The 20174-nt window shown below is 40.0% G+C and overlaps 1 protein-coding gene across 1 annotated transcript in view; it reads left to right on the plus strand.

The window, feature by feature from the left end:
* LOC145989285 (coiled-coil domain-containing protein 25) overlaps nucleotides 1-20174 on the plus strand; it is a 48663-nt gene that overhangs the window by 15007 nt on the left and 13482 nt on the right. The window contains exons 3-5 of the mRNA XM_083124617.1: nucleotides 1224-1315; nucleotides 7194-7373; nucleotides 15942-16144. Coding sequence (XP_082980743.1) covers nucleotides 1224-1315; nucleotides 7194-7373; nucleotides 15942-16144 — 475 coding nt within the window. The remainder of the gene's footprint in view (nucleotides 1-1223; nucleotides 1316-7193; nucleotides 7374-15941; nucleotides 16145-20174) is intronic.

Genomic DNA, 20174 nt, shown 5'->3' on the forward strand with positions numbered 1-20174 from the left:
ATTACATTTGAAATTATAAAAAATCATTACCCGAAAGTGTTCACGAGAAATTTCTATTTCTAACACACAAAACTACTACTTCAAAGTGCGGTGAAAAATAAACGAATAGGCTTAAATAAACAATCAAAGATAATTTAAACATAAAAAAGGTCTATTCTTCCGATTTTTATAATAGTGGAACACTAGCGCCACTGTTGGTGGTAGTTTGCAGAAACTTCTCAAGCAACACTCGTATTCCTAAGGTTTGAGCAATACATATGATAAATTCTGATTAATTTTTAAGAAAACAGTCCGTAATGGAAATATTTTTGATACGACTTTGTGAGAACAACCTGCACATGTGTAAGGCCTCGTTTCATTAATATTCCATGTGTGCAGCAGTAATATTTATTAAAAATTATCATTATAAAGCATAGTTTACCCTCCACTTATTGCTCCTTTCTTCCATTATTTCATTATTTAAATCTACACAGGTGATAAAACTGCCCCACACATTCTCTCTTCATAGGCATAGTAAAATGGAACACCATAATTGCAAATCTCATTTATCAAATTCGAATTGATATGTCACTTACTTAGGTAAATTATTTTCAAACACTATAGTGAAAATAAGTAAGTAAAGTAACACTGCTATCAAAATTATCAAATGACGGGAATCATGATTATAAATAACATAATCTATTTTCCAGTAAGTGCAACTATCATGGTAGGAGCTTCTTTTGAATATCCGTGTGGTTGTTTTCAGTTTTTTTATGTGGAAGTAGCGAACAGTAGTAGTGTAGCGAGCTACTTTTTTGGTATATGTAGCTGTAGCGAAGCTACTTTTAAAATGTAGCATTCTGATTACTGTTCATGTACCTCTGTCTTGGATATAAACTGCTACCACCATCCACTTCATGTAAGGCTTGAAGGGCTCCGGACCTGTTGACATATGATGAGCTAAATGTTTGTAGTTGACTTAGGCAGAACAGGTCTACGGCTAGACATTAGTATAACACCCCTAAATGCTTTTGGTTGTAGGCTAGGCAGGTCAAGTTCAGGATGCTTGGCATTAAAATAAGATCCCTAAATGATTTCAACAGCTGATCACTTGGTACCTAGTTTGAAGCACAAAGATCCTTGCAGCTACATATGAAACATATATATGCAACTATAGGCTGATATAATTTGTATATTTAATTGGTCCCATTCCTAACCCACTTGTACATTTTTTTTTCTTTTAGATGAAGATCTTATCAAATGGGGTTGGCCAGAGGATGTGTGGTTCCACGTGGACAAAGTGTCTTCTGCCCATGTTTACCTGAGGTTACATCCAGTAAGTTGTTAAATTGATTGATTGATTGAATTGGTGTTTTTAAGTCCACTTTATGCACATTAAGGCTAATTGGGACTGGACCTACAGTTTAAAGTGGGATCCGAACCACTATGTGCCTCCACCGGGTATCGAACCCGGGACTCCTTGATTACAAGATGACGATGCTACCACTGCACCATCAGGGAAGCCCCAGTAAGTTGTTAAAGTCCATGTAGACGTAGCTATGTAGCAACATATATATGTGTATGTGTGTGTGTGGAGGAGGGTTAATTAACAGTTAGTTTCCTGGTAGCATGGGGGACTTTCATTTTAAGGAGTTTCCTGGTAACACGAGGGACTTTCATTTTAAGGCATTTGTGTTGAAGCTATTTGCAGCATACATGTAACCATCACATCAATTTTCATACTAGTCTGACAGACCAACACTCTTTTATAATTGTTTTGTAATCACATATTTTATCCATGTCTCTGTGGCCGTGCGGTCTGTCTATGGGAAAAGCGCAATAACTTTTCTCCCAAGATTTTGGACTGTGTATGGGACCAGGGACCATCCACCATGGCAAGGAAATTGGCAAGATACAAATGAGTAACATAATTGGGTCATGCTGACCACATGTCACCCCTTAACTGGTTGGATGATCTCGAGGTGGGAGTGAGGCAGGCAGTCAGTAGGTAGGCCCTGGCCCTCAGGCTGTTCTGGCACAGGTTATTATTACGAGGTGCATCCAGAAAGTAAGTTTTCCTATTTTTTTCCCGTGAAAGTAAACATAATGAGCCCTTTAAATTGTGCATGCGCAGCAGAGCTAAGACGTATCAATCATATGCCAGGCGGACAGATCCCGCCCGGCGCCAGTAGCGAGGCAGCAGTGGTCCGAAGTGGAAGCTCGTATTCCTTTTCCCGCCGCATGCCATTAGCGAGGCAGCAGTGGTCCGAAATGGAAGCTCGTATTCCTTCTCCCGCCGCATGCGAGGTTCGGTCGGTGATAAAGTTCCTGAATGCACAAAGCATTGCGCCAATTGACATTCATTGTCAGCTCTGTGAGGTCTATGGGCCGAACATTATGAGTAAGCAGATGGTGCGTCGCTGGTGTCGGCAGTTTTCGGAAGGTCGTCAAAGTGTCCATGATGAAGAGCGCAGTGGGCATCCGTCCCTCATCACTGATGATTTTTTTGAGCTGGTGTGGCAGCGCATTGTAGAGAACCGTCGCTTCACGAATACGGAGTTGAGTAGCCTTTTTCCACAGATATCGCGATCCGTGTTGCATGAGATTGTCACGCAGCGCCTGCTGTTCAAAAAATTGTGTGCCAGGTGGGTGCCGAAAAACCTGACACCCGAACACAAAATGAAACGTTCAGGAGCAGCACTGACATTCCTGCAACGGTACCATGATGACGGCGATGATTTCCTCGACAGGATCGTCACGGGCGATGAGACGTGGATTTCGCACTTCACCCCGGAAACCAAGCACCAGTCAATGCATTGGCGGCATAGTGGATCTCCGGTCAAGAAGAAATTCAAACAGACGCTGTCGGTACAGAAAGTGATGTGCACCGTGTTTTGGGACAGGAAGGGCATTTTGCTCATTGACTTCCTCCCCACAGGTGAAACGGTGATCGCGAACCATTACTGTGAAACACTAAGGAAATTGCGACGTGCCATTCAAAACAAGAGGCGTGGCATGCTTACTGCAGGTGTTGTGCTCCTCCATGACAATGCTCGTCCACATACGGCTCGGTGCACACAGCTGTTTTGACGGAATTTGGCTGGGAGTTGTTTGATCATCCACCTTACAGTCATGATCTGGCTCCCAGCGATTTTCAGGTTTTCTTGCACCTCAAGAAATTCCTGTCCTCCGGTGAGCATTTTGGCAACGACGAAGAGCTGAAGACATCTGTCACACGCTGGTTCCATTCACAGGCAGCAGAGTTCTACAACAGTGGGATCCAAAAGTTGATACCACGATACGACAAGTGTCTCAATTCTAGTGGTTGCTATGTTGAAAAATAGCTGAACCTTTGCTGTACCTGTTGGCAATAAATGGTTTCCTGAAACTGTGTTGGTTTTTTTTTTTAAAAAATAGGGAAACTTACTTTCTGGATGCGCCTCGTATATTTTATCCATGTATTTTTGAATCTCTCTCTGAAAATTTCATGGAGTTGTGCTTCATATTTCAAGTATAATGTATGCCTTGTAGCAACAGTATTTATTATAGTTGGCCTTCATGGCAGAGTGGTCAACATGAAGTACTAGCAAACTAGAGATCCCATTTCAAACCCTGATTAAGTCATGGACTTATCATTGTGTTTATCATTTTATCCATTCATCATTCATTCTTATCATTGTAATTTATTTTTTTATTACATTGTGTTTATCATGGCAAAGTTAGGGCTGGATGTAATTATCCCAACAGGTAGGAATGCAATGTCAAATAACTGATATAGAAAAAGAGGATAGTATGTAATACAAATAAATATAATTTTGCTTAATAGTTGTTGTATTTGTTACAAAAAATATTACACTAAAGGTTTTGCAAGAAAAAATAATGTTCAATAAAAGAAGAAAAGGAAAAAAGAAATATCAAGAGCTGACCAATTTAACATTGTTATTCTTGCTCATCCAGTGAAGTGTGTTAAATAATCAAAATTAGGGCTGAGCCGATACTACTTTGAACCGATGCCGATACTCTCACCGATACCAATACTTGCATAATTCCAAATTTAATATAACAAAGGTTATATTTTATATTTATAGATATATATATATATATGTGTGTGTCTGTGTAATTATTATTATTACATTTTATATGTATGCATTTCTGACGAGGGGCGATGAATATATTAACCCACCAAACGATGCTCTGTTGCAACGATGCATCTCAACTTTACATTTTTTTAAAGTGACAATCGATCAGATGTTTCAAATATTAGAGAAATATTAAGTGAAGCTAAGATCAAGGCAATCGTGTGGTCATCGTCCTCCTCTCCCCCAACATTGAAAACTGTGATCATTCCTCTTCAACCTCCTCTAAAACTAAAGGATCACTCTTCCCAAAACTAACATTAAATCATCGGTGAACACAAGAATAATTGGCGATTGATCAACCCTGGACACGACATCTAAAACTCATAGTATAGCTGTAATGTAAGGGGAGAATGAAAACTTACCAGTTTCTTGTTTCTATCGTGTGTACTGAAAGTCGTGATCAACAAGAAGGAAGTAGACTGTACAAAAAAGAATCTAATATATGCCTGTTAAAGTACATACCTTTAATAGTCTTCAACATAATCACCATCTAAATCGACACATTTTTGCCAACGTTCTGGAAGTTTGAAAATTCCTCTGTTGTAGAACTCCGTTCGGGCACGTCTGAGTATTCTCCTAACGGCAAGTTCCACTTCCTTGTTGGTGTCATCTGTTTTCCCGCATGTGTTCTTTCAGAAAAGAAAACAAGTGAAAGTCTGAAGGAGCCAGATCTGGACTGTAGGGAGGATGTCGAAGGAGTTCCCACCCAAATCTGGCAACTTCATCCCTTGTTAGCTGTGCTGTGTGCGGCTTGGCATTGTCGTGTTGGAGGATAACACTATCCCTGCCAGGACGTTTTTCACGAATAGCACGACGAAGTTTTCTCCAAGTGCGCACATAGTGAGCAGCATTGATTGTTTCCCCTGGAGTGAGAAAGTCCATGAGAAGAACACCCTCCGAATCCCAGAAGACAGTTCCCATTACTTTGCCAGCTGATGACATTGTCCTCGGTTTCTTCTTTCTTGGTGATGTTTGATGTCGTCACTCCAGGCTTTGACGTTTACTCTCAGGCTCGTAGAGGTGGAAAATGGTTTCGTCTCCAGTAACCAAACACTTCAAGAAACCCTCGCCTCCATCCTCTGCTCGGTACCACGCCAAAAGTTCCATGCAAACATCTTTTCTGTTTCGTTTTTGTGCCGCATTCAAATCCCTTGGCACCCATCTGCAACACACTTTCCGGTAACCCAGTACACCAATCATCTCCTGGATAGCACTGTGCCCTACTCCAACAATGTGTGAAAGTTCCCTAACCGTCCAAACACATCACTACACTTTCCAGAAACTAACTGCCGTCATCTGTCGTTCAAAGAAAATTATTCCCCTACTGCGTTCCCTGTGCCGAAATATGCCTGCTGATACCCAGTCGGGACAAACAAAAGTCTAAAGTTTAAAAGGAAAAGGGGGGATTATCCCAGGTTTTTGAATTTATAGGAAAATGCTATGTACTATGTCTGAGACACGTCCACCACTTTCATGGGCTATGACCTTTTTGACTGTGGGAGGTCACTAAAGAGAGGGATGTCCACAAACACCAAAGAAAGTGGAAGGAGTACCAAAAGGTGCATCGTTGGGTTTCTCATTGGGGTTATTGTTACAAGAGACCTGATCTGTACAAACAAACCCTGGTAGACGTCGAAGATAACTAAACAGAAGCAGCGAACTCCTATAGGGATAATTTCACGTTACACTTGATTTGCAAGATACTTGACCGTGAGTCTTATCTGCGTACAGATCTTTGTGTCACGCACTTGCTGTGACCAGAAACTTGAGTACAGGTTCATTTAACAAATGCACAACTATTTTTCATTTTTTTTTTTCGAAACCAAAGGTAACTTGGAAAAGGTGAACAAAACTTTGAAATGGAAAAAGACAATTGGTTTTGGCCGCACCTCTAGCGACTCAAAAACAATGGTATTGGCTAGTATCGGTGCAAATATATTAACCGATACCCCTGGTATCAGCTCAGCCCTAATCAAAATATTGTGTATGCGCTGGAAATTATAGAATAAAGCACAAGTGTGATATTTGGTATACAGTTTATTCATGTTGGATGTGGTAAACTCCGTTTAAAATCACTTACTTGAAATTTCGTATTTCCGCGATTCACAATTTAATGATTAAATCCTATTAATTTCCTGGGTGGCGGTAGTTGCAATTTCTCTTGTTTGGCGGTGTTGGCATGTGTATCCTGGTTTGCGTCGTCTGCTGTGCTTTCTGCTTCCTGTTGTCAGGTGGCATTGCCGGGTGGTGCTTGGGGGCTGGGCCATGCTGCTCAGTGCGATGCAGTTCCTGTTCCCGGCATGGCTGGAGGGGGGTAGAGTATGGACACCACATCTTTTCTTTTTCTGTTCTGGGATCTTTTTCAGGATGAGATGCCAAGTCGGGTGTGCCTCTCCATTGTCCAGGTTCATTGCTGGTTTCTGTTGGATGATAGAAAACACTGTCAAAGAAACCCGGATGATAGAAAACACTGTCAAAGAAACCCATTCTATCATCCAACAGAAACTAACAATGGACAGGCACACCCAATTTGGCATTCTGTCCTCAAAAAGATCCCAGACCAGAAAAGAAAAGATGCGGTGCGCATACTCGACCCCCTCCAGCCACGCGGGGAACAGTAACTGCACACCACTGAGCAGCATGGCCCAGCCCAGCCCCCCCCCCCCCCCCAAGCACCACCCTGCAGCACCACCTGATAACAGGAAGCAGAAAGCACAGCAGACAGCGCAAACCAGGATACACATGCAAGCGCTGCCGAATGAGAGAAATTGCAACTATTGCCACCTGGGAACAAACAAAGCAGTGACACGGTACCATCTCCACTCCAGCCACTGTACCCTTAGTGAATGAAGACTGAGTCTTCAAAATTAATAGGATTTACCCATTAAATTGTGCAACACAGAAATACAAAATTACACGTAAGTAATAGTTTATTGTTTCAAATGTTAATAATGGTGTAACATTCGCAATTGCAAAGAATTACACATGTTGTGTTTTTATGCTACTGCATTAATCTTAGTTGGCATTTTGTGTCATGACACAAGGCAATTAATTTGAAAATTTGTGTTCTTTCAGGGACAATCACTAGATGACATTCCAACCGTTGTACTGGATGATGCGGCACAATTGGTGAAAGCAAACAGTATCACAGGGAACAAAATGAATGATGTGGATGTTGTTTATACAATGTGGGCGAACCTGAAAAAGACTGATGGCATGGAAGTTGGCCAGGTTGGCTTCTACAAGGAAAAGGAGGTATTCATAATTTCATCACCTGATTTCTTACAGCTTTTAGCCCGGGAAGGTCGTGCCCATTCCTCAAATTAAAGCTGTCGCAGTGGGTCACTGCAACTTGCAAATTTAAGCTTCTTTCTTCTCAATATTTAAAGATTTTGTTTTGTCCTTTGGTTATTTATTTTTTATTTCATTACGCAAATTAGTAAATATACATATTTACTTGTCCTTGATCATCACTACGAGATTGTTGAAATTGTTCCTTCAAAAGTTCGAGGATGTCAGTTCTCAGCTCTCTGCTGAAACCTGGAATTTCCATATTAGACCTAATGTATGGTCTCGCCAGACACATGGCTAATTCCTGCAAGTACTCTCTTTTTACTACGCATTAGCTTTCATCCTTGCTGTTACATGCAGATATAATCGAAGTATTTTTATGGCTGCCAAATTTACTGTGTAAAATATTTTCAGTGGCCACCTGTTGCTTTATCTAGTGACAGAGTAGCTGCCTGATATTTTATCCACCGTGTCTACGTTGCCCTTTGTTATGTTGTAAAATGCTATAACTTCAGGTTTTTTTACACTGTCGCCAGTCGGTGGATTTGTGGTCTTGCTGTGGTGCATACTTAATAATAAGGTGACATACAAAACCAATGTTACAAAATATTTCCAAAATTCAAAAAGAGAAAAGTTTTCTTCCCTATTCTTGCTGGTAACAAAACATGCATGCAACCAGCACACATTTGTTTTTTCGTATTGTTCCAACTGTTGTGAGAATGGTGTTGGTGCAGAAGTTCTCCAGTCAGTGGCACACTAGTGAACCAATTATGTTTTACAACACACTAAGTAAGAATGCTACACCAGTGTGCACTGAATACTTGCACAAACGTTAATGGTCGAGGTGGGTCATAGCAACCCACGTACCTTTCCTGCCGACATGTGAACGCAAACTAAATATCACCAGTGGGAGTGTGGAGGGCAGAAGGAGATAAGAAGCTTGCAAGTATGACTCTCTTATCTCGAACCCTAACGGATTGGTAAAGAAACAAAAGTTAGGTGCGGATCATGATGACCCGCATGACCGCTAACAGGTTAATATTTACAATTTTCTATTACCATATTTACTCATGTATAATGCAGACTTTTTTCCTAAATTTTTGTCCCCAAAAACTGTGGTGAATATTATGCAGCAAGGAATAATTCGGACAGCCAACATGAAATCGTACAGGGTCATTCCATGATTTTGTGACACTTGCATTGATTTTTCATGTTTACGGAACCCTGTCATGTTAACATCATGGTAAAGCTTAAATCCTGCAGTTTCTGAATATGGCAACAGTATTACATTCAAGATAGAGAGACTTATGTGAAATGCGGTTGAAATAAGTTCATCACAAAATGAAGGAACGTCCCAATTTTTATGTTTATTTGGATAAAATAAATGATAAGGAAAAAAAAAATAAAATGCATTACTGGCCAAATAATAATATATATATATATGGAGTGTGTAAATAAATGTTATGTTAGTCGTGGAAAAAGTATATATTTTGAAGATTTTTTTAAGAAAAAGTAAAGTTTGAATGCAATTTCCCATGATTTTTCACTTTGTAATGTAATGTTCTATGACAGTGCCATTCTGGCAGAATTTGAGCACGCACCTCCCTTCACGTGGGATGCATATCTGCGGTATTTGTTGGGCAAGAAATAATACAAAATAACTTCCTGAGCGCTGCAAATCCATAACATAATTTTTATCTCTTTCTTCTACTAACTAACAAACTAACTAACTCTCTAGCCTTCTTAAACCCGAAGGTTCATGGCTGCAGTAACACAGGCCTTACATCTGTCCCTATCTTGAGCAAGATCTATATACTCTTTTCCATCTCTACCGATTTCCTTTAGGTCCATCTCAACGTTGTCCCCCCATCTTCGTCTTGGCCTTCCTATAGGTCTCTTACCATCAGGTTTCCCAACAAGAATCCTGTGAACTCCTCTTTCTTCTCCCATTCGTGCCACATGGCCTGCCCACCTGAGTCTTCTTGATTTAATTATTCTAATAATATCTGGACATGAATACAAATTATGTAACCTTCTCCACTCACCTGTCTCCTCATCCCTTTTAGGTCCAAAGATTTTCCTAAGGATCTTATTTTCAAATACTCTCAATTTGTGTTCCTCTTTCAATGTAAGGGACCAAGTTTCACACCCATATAATACTACAGGCAAAATTATTGTTTTGTATATTTTAACTTTTAGTTTCTTAGATATTAAACGAGAAGACGAAAGTTTATGAAGAGAGAAGTAACATGCATTTCCTGAATTAAGCCTACTTTTTATTTCCTCTTTAATATAATTTTCATTTGTTAATATTACTCCTAAGTATTTGAATTTGGAAACTGGTTCAAACGAATTGTTATCAATAATTAGATTTTCATTATTATTTAACACTTGGTTTCGGCCTGTAAGCATATATATTTTGTTTTCTCTTTGTTAACTTCCAAACCTCTCTCTTTAGCAGTTTTGAAAAATATTTTAGCATTATTCTTAATTGTATTTATATCATCCCCTAAGAAGTCTACATCATTGCATAAGCTAATAACTGAGTCATACCATTTAATTTTAGTCCTTCGTTAGTTTCTTTTTCCTTCCTAACAACATATTCTAAGGCAAAATTAAAGAGCAATGGAGATAATGCATCTCCTTGTTTTAACCTATCATGAATTGTAAATTTGTCAGACATATTAATACCCACACGAATATTACTTTCTGTTTCACTTGTGCATACTTTTATCATACTAACAAGCTTCTTAGGTATTCCAAACCCTACTAATAGATTATATAATTTATCTCTTTTGACTGAATCATATGCTTTTTTGAAATCAATGAATAGCTGATGGACATTTTGATTATATTCCCACTTTTTTCCAAGTGTCTGCCTGATGTGAAAAATTTGATCTGTAGTTGATCTGTTACGTTTAAATCCACATTGATAATCACCTATAATGTTGTTGAGAGTAGAGAAATTCCACGGTAATTATTGCAGTTCATTTTATCACCTTTTTTAAACACAGGAACAATTATGGATTCTTTCCACTGTTGAGGTATTTCTTCTTTATTCCATATCAAACAAATTAATTTATGAATTTGACATATTAACGAATTTCCACCATATTTAATTAACTCAGCTGGTATTAAATCAATGCCAGGTGCTTTGTTATTCTTTAGCCTTTTAATAGCATCTTTAACTTCAGTCAAGTTAGGTTCTGGAACTAAAGGTTCTGCTGATTTTGCTTTTCAAGTAATCTCTTTTTTTACTTCTAAACGTGCGGTTAACTTCTCGCTTTATTCTATTATAATTGCTTAGATATGTATCATCAGAGTTATTTAACCACCTAAGTCTAGCCTGATTCCTTGTTTCTATTAGATTGTGACATTCATTATCAAACCATGGCTTACTTTTTCTTGGTTTATGGTATCCTATACTTTCTTTAGCTGCTGATTCTATTGCATTATGTATGTGCTCCCAATTCTTATTTACATCTGTTTCATTTATATTTTCATCATCATTTAAATCCTGCAAAACATCAAATCTATTTGACAGTTTAATTTGGTAATCTTTCTTAATTCTTTCATCAGCAAATTTTCCTGTATTAAATTTTAGAACTTTTAGATTTTGTTGTTTATGATTTATCACTGCGAGTCTTTCTCTTAATTTAGCAATTACTAAATAATGGTCACTGGCACAGTCAGTACCTCTATATGTACGAACGTCAATTATACTAGTATGCCTTCTCTTATCAATGAGAATATGATCTATTTGTTTTACCATCTGGAGAAGACCAGGTATATTTATGGATATCTTTATGTTTAAAAGTGGTACTTTTCACAATTAAATTCTTTGAGTTTGCAAAAGTAATCAATCTTATAGCATTATCATTACTTAATTCATGAAGACTTTCTTTACCAATCGTGGGTTTAAATGTCTCTTCTTTGCCAATCTGTGCATTACAGTCACCTAACAGAGTCATTCCAAGGCAAAATATTCCGGACGTAAACTAGCCCCCCATTCGGATGTCCGGGAGGGGGATGTCTGGGAAGGACACGTTATGACAAAGGACACTGATGGGGAAAAGAGAAGCAAACAGAAGGTAAGATTAAGGATTGGAACGTGGAATGTCAGAACCCTGTTACAGTCGGGAAAGCTAGAAAACTTAAAGGCAGAAATGAGAAGAAACAAAGTAGATGTTATGGGAATATCAGAAGTGAGGTGGGAACAAAATGGTGAAATAGTGAGTGATGAGTTCAAGATGTTTTATTCTGGAGGTGATCAACAAGGAAACCGTGGTGTGGGAATAGTGCTAGGACCACGTGTGAAACATAAAGTTATAGCAGTGCGTTATGTGGATGACAGGATTATAATGGTGAAACTTCAAGGAAAGAAGAAAGACTTAGTGTTAATTCAAGTGTATATGCCACATAGTGGGTTGTCAGAAGAAGAAGTGGAGGAAAACTATGAGAAGATAGAGGAATTGATGGAAAAAGAGAGAAAGGGTTCGTGCATTATCGTAATGGGTGATTGGAATGCTGTAGTAGGAGAAATGCAGGATGGAAGTACAGTAGGAAGATATGGATTAGGCGAGAGAAATGAGAGAGGGGGAAAAGCCTGGTAAATTTCTGTAAAAGAAACTCCCTAATTGTTGGAAACACACTGTTCCAACAACATAAGAGAAGGAGGTACACCTGGATATGTCCCAAGAGATTGTAAAAGATGCCAGATAGATTACATACTGGTACAAGAAAGATTTCGAAATTGTTTGAAAAATGCGAAGACATTGCCAGGAGCTGACATTAATTCAGACCACATCTTGCTAATAGGAGAAATCAATCTTACATTGAAGAAGATAACCCAAAACCAGGTGAGCAAGAAACCCCACTTAGAGAAGCTAAGGGAAGAAGACGAAAGACAAAAATTTGCAGAACATTTCCAAGGAAACTATAATAAGTTTAAAGCTAGTTGTAACAATAAGGATGAGATGTGGGATGGAATAAAAAGCTGCTTACAGAAGGCAGTGGATGAAACAATAGGCTACAGGGAAAGGAAAAGTGCAAAGAAACCATGGATTACTGAAAGTATGCTGGAAAAAATGGAGGAACGGAGAAAATGGAAGAATGTAAATACAGAAGAGGGAAGACATAATTACAAGATACTGAATAACCAGCTAAGAAGAGAAACTGACAGGGCAAAAGAACAATGGATGAAACAAAAATGTGAAGGAATTGAAGAACTGGAAAAAAGAGGAAGGTATGACTTGATGTATCGTGAAGTAAACTGCTTGGGCTTCCAAAAGAAGAAATGGAAAACAATGTGGATGATAGAAGACGAGGAAGGATGTGAAATCACAGACAAAAAAGGAATATCGAATGTGTGGGGAAAGTACGTTGAAGAGCTCTACCAGAAAGAGAATCGCCCAGACAGTCTGAATGTAGAAAATGAAGACGACGTGCCTGACGATGAGAAAGGATACTATATCCTGAATGAAGAATTTGAGCAAGCACTCAAAGAAATGAGGAATGGGAAAGCAACGGGCACTGATGAAATTCCTGTTGAACTTATCAAATGCCTGGGAGATGGAAAAAGAGAAATACTGCACTTATGCAATGAAATCTATGAGAAAGGGGATTGGCCACAAGATTTCACGGAGACTGTTTTGGTACCTCTGTAGAAGAAAAGCAATGCCAGAAAATGTTCTGAGTACAGGACAATCAGTTTGATATCTCACTCGGCAAAAATTCTTCTAAGAATTCTGAACAGACGCCTATACTCGAAGGTCAGTGGCGAGTTAGAGGAAGAACAGTTTGGTTTCAGGAAAGGAAGAGGTACAAGGGATGCAATTGGTTTACTGAGGACCATTGGGGAAAGATATTTAGAGAAAGGAAAGGAGGTGTTTGTAGTATTTGTAGACCTGGAGAAAGCCTTTGATAGAGTGAATTGGGTTAAACTTTTAGAAATTCTGAAGAAAATTGGTGTAGATTGGAAAGAGAGAAGACTTCTAAGCAACTTATACATGAATCAACGAGTTAAAGTGAGAACAGGAGACGAAATGACAGAAGGCTGTGAAATTGGAAGAGGAGTACGACAAGGATGCTGCCTATCGCCTACTTTGTTTAATATTTATTTAGAAGATATAGTGAAAACTTGTTTCCAGGGCACAGGAGGTGTCAAATTAGGAGGAAGAAGAATAAACTGCATAAGATTTGCTGATGACATGGCATTATTCGCTGAGGATGAAATAACCATAAATAGCATGTTAGAAGAGTTAAACAGCAGCTGTGAGCAGTATGGGATGAAGATTAATGTAAAGAAGACAAAGGCAATGGTTATAGGACAGAAACCAAGGAATATTAATGTGAGAGCAAACAGTGAAAGAATCCAGCAAGTGGATAGCTTCAAGTACCTCGGATGCACTATAAGCAGTGACATGAGCTGCAACCAAGAAGTGAAAATGAGAATCGCAATAGCAAAAGAAGCTTTCAATAGAAGAAAAAATGTTTTTTGTGGACCCATGGACATAGGTCTAAGGAAGAGATTAGTGAAATGTTTTGTGTGGAGTGTAGCACTATATGGTGCAGAAACCTGGACGTTGAGAAGAAATGAAGAGAAACGACTCGAAGCTTTTGAAATGTGGACATGGCGAAAAATGGAGCGTGTAAAATGGACGGACAAGGTAAGAAACAAAGCCGTACTGAAAAGAGTTGGTGAAAAAAGATCTATACTGGAGACCATCAAGAAGAGGAAAAGAAACTGGTTAGGACACTGTCTAAGAAGAAACTGCCTGCTAAGAGATGCCTTGGAGGGAATGGTTGAAGGAAGAAAAGTCCGTGGAAGAAAGAGATATCAGCTTATGGATGATATTAAATTAACTGGGTCGTATGCTATTACGAAGCGTAAGGCAGAGAACAGGGAAAGCTGGAGATTGCAGTGAAAAACCTGCCAATTAGGCAGAAAACAATGAATGAATGAACTGAGAAAATGTAACAAAGACCTGTTCTAACTCTGTATAAAAATCATCTTTAGTATTATCATCTTTATCTTCCGTTGGTGCATGTATGTTCATTAAAATAATTTTACACCACCTACCCTGTAAAACTGCATATGATATCCTATCATTAATAAATTCTACTGTTTTAAGAGCTGAGATAATTCTATTGTTTGTGAAAAAGCCTGTTCCAAAATTATGATTTTCAGTACCACCATAGAAAAAAGTATAATTTTTAGTTTTACAATTCCCTTCTCCTGGCTACCTAACTTCCTGGACAGCTACTACATCTAATTTATACTTAACTATCTCATTAACTGTACACTGAAATGCCCCAGGCTGGTAAAGGCTCAGAACATTCCAGGTGCCTAATTTAATATCCTTATTCCTAATGTAGATCTTATCCTTAGTCCAGGGACCTCCCAAAGTAGTCCCCACCCGGAGATCCGAATGGGGGACTATTTTACCTCCGGAATATTTTACCTTGGGAACATCCATGGCCTTATATTGCTGTTTCTTGACATGTCTTTTTACAGTGCAGAGTTGTCAGCTCTACGCCTAACTCCCAATATGAATGGAGGACCGCACCTGTCGTTGGTCAGCAGATCCTTCGGATCTAGCTGGGAGGATCACATTGTAGTCCACCAACCATACCCCACTTCTGCCGATTGTGGGACGCTCATAGAGCCATGACAGGACAGCTCTGTAAATCCCAACAGAGCACAATGTTGACCATTTCACTCTGTTGGTTGACTAACTGCAGTGAACAAGTCACTGGGCGATGAGGCCGTCACATCCCTACGCTCTTTCTTCTACTACAGAATAAATAAGGTAAAGAGTGAAAGCTTTGGGATGCTAAACACAGTGGAAGGGGGGTTGGTGACTCATTGTATACACAAGACGATATTCTCCTCTTGGTCCACATAGCAACAGGTTACTCATTGAATAGGTATGATGTCATTCACTCTTGATCGGCATAACAGTGGCTTTACGATCTAAAACTAAGAAAGCTAGTTCTTGAAAGAGAATTGTACTGCACATTATATACGAGATATAATTGCTTGTCACTTTTCCCCATCAAAAACCAGGGTGCTCATCATACACGCGAAAATACGGTATGCCTGTAATGATAAATTCATGTTGGTACATCTCTTAAGTTTAAATATTGACAGAATAGTCAACACTGTTGGGGGCCTAAGTTACAAAGCCCATGGAAATTGACTTGTGACCTTTCAACCAAAGGTTTCAAGTTTGAATCCTGGCCTCGGCACCTAATCATCATCCCCAACATTGCAATTAGCCTGAAGTGGCAGAAAGTAATAAGAAAAAATGTAGAAAATGCATTTGTTAATTTGATTTCTCTGTTGGCAAAGCAGGCATATATTTATAATCAAATTTTATGCCTATCAAGATGCATTCAATGATTATATTCTTTTGCAGAATAGTCACAAAGAGGCATTTGAATTAAGACAAGGGGGGCTTCACAGATAAAAGTACAGAGTGCATACAAAGTTTTGGGAGCAAGTACTATAATTTCCTTTTTGATTTGCAGGTAAGGAAGCTAAGAGTAGCAAAACGAATCAATGATATTGTGAATCGGCTGAATAAGACAAAAGTTGATAAGAATCCAGATTTGAGAGCGGAGAGAGAAGGAAGAGATAGAAAGGAAAGGGAGGACAAGAAGAGGTTGCTGAGAGAACAAAAAGAAAAGGAAAAAGAAGAGGAGAAGCATAAGAAAGAGGAGGCGGAATTAAGGTTTGTTGCGAGAGATTTGTGTAAACTGCATATGTTAGAGGTAAACTGATGTGCAATAGTTGGTTATTAGCAAGTTGATTATTCGTGGATTGATCAGGAAAGGCTTAAATACAGTCAGAATGAAATAATTGTTAATAATACATCTGAAATAACTGGGCTTGTGCATTTTACCTTAAAAGGCAGGTTAGTAGATAATATATTGGTATTGGCCAATATAGCTGAGGCATTCCATAATTATAAGTTGTAGACATGCACTCAGGGTAAAAATTCATAATGAACTGTTTTCATAGAGTTATGAAGTACTTAGGAAGTACTTAGTGGTCTCTAAACTAACAGATGAAAAACTTGAATATGATGATATTGCTTGAGTGCATGTTGTTTTTCTGGGGCACTTTAAAAATGTGGCAAAATTTGACTTCATTTGTCAGTAGTGCAGGTGGCCCGGTTCTGCAACATCAAGTGAGGATCTCCTTAATGGATTTCTCTCGTAAGGCATGATCTTCACTTGATGGCGCAGTGTTGCCAACTCCTCACTCGAAAAAATCACCAAGGTTTTTGGTCTAACCTAACCTAAAGCAAGGAGCTGGCAACCTTTTTCTCGCAGTGTTGCCAACTCCTCACTCGAAAAAATCACCAAGGTTTTTGGTCTAACCTAACCTAAAGCAAGGAGCTGGCAACCTTTTTCTCGCAGTGTTGCCAACACTGCGCCCGAAAGTGGGGCTCGGTGGGTCTCGCCTTAATGGTTTGCTCTTGTAAGGCATAAACCCCCCCCCCTATTTTCTCGCAGTATTACCAACACCTTACTCGAAAAAATCACCAAGGTTTTTGGTCTAACCTAACCTAAAGCAAGGAGCTGGCAACCTTGCTTGAGGCTTGCCTTACAGTGCATAAAGCAAGGTTGCCAACCTACTGGTACTTTTACCATGGCCTTTTACAAAAAAAAGAGAGAGGAGAGAAAGGGAAGAGTTAAACAACCGACAGCCCACCTACAGCCTTTTTTTCTTGGTCTAACCTAACCTAAAGCAAGGAGCTGGCAACTTTGCTTGAGGCTTGCCTTACAGTGCATAAAGCAAGGTTGCCAACCTACTGGTACTTTTACCATGGCCTTTTACAAAAAAAGAGAGAGGAGAGAGAGGGAAGAGTTAAACAACCGACAGCCTACCCACAGCCTTTTTTTTCTTGGTCTAACCTAACCTAAAGCAAGGAGCTGGCAACCTTGCTTGAGGCTTGCCTTACAGTGCATAAAGCAAGGTTGCCAACCTACTGGTACTTTTACCATGGCCTTTTACAAAAAAGAGAGAGGAGAGAGAGGGAAGAGTTAAACAACCGACAGCCTACCCACAGCCTTTTTTTTCTTGGTCTAACCTAACCTAAAGCAAGGAGCTGGCAACTTTGCTTGAGGCTTGCCTTACAGTGCATAAAGCAATTTTTGCCAACCTACACACACTGGGCAAGGATAGCCGGCATTGCCGTAAAAGAGAGAGATGGATGGATGGATGGATGGCAACACAGTATGTGTGTGCGTGTGTGTGTATAATATGTAGCATTATTAACTAGAGAGTGTTGGCAAACCACATGCAACTAAAAAAAATAGAGATGCCAACGTTGCTGTAAGATGAAGAGAGAGAGAGAGACCTATAGCTGGCAACAGTGGTGAGCGAATGCACCTTATCGTAAATTTTTTCCAAGTCCCGGGGGGGGGGGGGGGCAATGTTTGTATATCGTGACCTTTGTAAACCTCTCTCGGGGGAACGATGTGCCACACGCGCGCGCGTGCCTTTTATTATTTCCGTATTGTGACGCAAACAAACAAACAAATAATAATTTTTGTTTTTTAGGATACCTGGCCCCTATAACCTCGCCAGGGTGCGTGGTGCCCAACCAAAAAAGTAAAGGTTTTCTAACGGCTGCGGTTCTAGATAACCGCACCTCTGTAGAGTTTCATGTGTTTTTTTTTTCTCAAACTTCCATGAAACTCTACAGAGGACCTCCGTAATGCATGCAACGTGTACTAACGACTAGTGTTATTTGATGTTGTGATATTTTTGGATATAGAGTTTTATTGTGAGATATAGATAAAAATAATTATGTTTATTATAATATTTTTTTGATGAAGATGGAGAATATGTGTGTGTTACAAATAAAGTTGCATGCTTTTTTTTTTTTCTGAAATTATGATTTATACTTCATACGCCAAGAGGGCTGAGGGTTAGAAAAAAAAGATTGTTTGGTAGAATTATGTACACATAATATTTTTGTGTTTTCTATACACAAGCTTAATTATTTTTTTTCCAATTATTTACAGGATTCATTAAGAAGCAAGAAGTAGCATATACATAAATAGCACACTCCCACCAAACCCAGCACCATTGTGAATTATTGCACAGTATTTATTTTGTGGCACTCCACTATATATATATATAAAATAACAGACCCCACAAATATTTTATTATAGCGAATTAGCCTTCCAAGATTTTTTTTATTGTAAAGCATTTATTTTGTGACACTCCTCCACTATATATATAAAATAACATACCCCACAAATATTTTCACTATTGCGAATTAGAAACATACCCACAAATATTTTCAACAAGATGCAATCTGAGAAAAGTTGCCCTGTGTGCAAAAGAAGCATATCAAGCCAAAATTTTGCAAGACATTGTCGCACCTGCGTGCCAGGCAAGCATTTGGCTGCCACCGAACCATGTCCCAGGTGCGGTAAACATATTACCATTAATAATTTGAAGAGGCATATAACATCATGCAAAGTTGTCGTCGGAGCATCTGTTCCACAACCGTCGACCAGCTCGACCAAGAGGAAAGCGGAAGCCGACTCGCCACCATCCGCCAAACGTGTCAAGCGTATGGCGAAAGCGAACCACTCTGCTTTCCAGCGTTTGTTAGAGGACTTTGTCATCACTTCGGAGGGCTCATGCGACGTGCGTAGCTTTTTAGAGGAGAAGCGAGCAGAGATAGTTTCTATTCTTTGTAATGCACTGGCTACGCACCCCTCCACCAAATTCTACGCATCGCTACGTTGCCAGTACAAGAAGCCGTCTGACGAAATTTACAGCTTCTGCCACAACACCAAGGCGAAGACGCTGCATCTGGCTGATGTCGACAACCTCGAGGTCATCTACAACAAGTTTGCCGATGAGCTGGTGGCGAAACAAGAAGAACATCAAGCTAAGGGCTCGGGGGGTTCGCTGTGTGGGGAGCCTCACGAACTGTGCATCAAACTTTGTAAGTTTGTGCCTCTCTCCGCCTCCAGCTACGTCCCCTTACCACCTACCATTGCGGCAAAGAAGGCCGTCCTAAACATTCAGAACAGTGACGCCAAGTGCTTCGTATGGTGTGTGCTTGCAGCTTTGCACCCTGTCGACCGGAAAAAACAACCACACCGGGTTAACCACTACCTACCCTACGAGCCAGAACTGGAAGATGCCATGGCTGGGATCGACTACCCGGTGGAGGTCCCGGACATTCGCAAGTTCGAGGCCCGTACACACAACCCTCGGTTGGCCATCAACGTTTACGGCCTCACTGAAAAAAATGTGGTGTACCCCATCCGGGTGAGCGACGTAGACGACGATGGTGCGCAGGAAATTCACCTTCTGCTCATCAAGGACGAGACCCATCACCATTACACCCTTATTCGCTCGCTCTCTCGGCTTGTTTCGAGCCAACGGAGCAGTGATAGTCACCACACAGAAGTTTGTCGCAGGTGCTTGTCTACATTTCATAATCGAGAACAGCAGGATTATCAGCGCATCAGAGGTCCCAACATCGCTGTCGAGAAGCTCGCTCGCCACAAACTTTATTGTAATGCCAACGAGCCGGCTGTGGCAGTCTTGCCCAAACCTGGCACCGTGGAGCGTTTCCACATGCACGGTGCCATGGTAGAGCACCCCGCTATCATCATCGCGGATTTCGAGGCCTTCCTCAAACCCCTGTCCACTTGCGATCCAGATCCCGAAGTTTCCTCTACCACCCCTTACCAACTCCACGAGGCATCCAGTTTCGCATACGT

The sequence above is a fragment of the Lepisma saccharinum genome, chromosome 1 (assembly GCF_977018435.1).
Source record: "Lepisma saccharinum chromosome 1, izLepSacc3.1, whole genome shotgun sequence".
NCBI lineage: Eukaryota > Metazoa > Arthropoda > Insecta > Zygentoma > Lepismatidae > Lepisma > Lepisma saccharinum.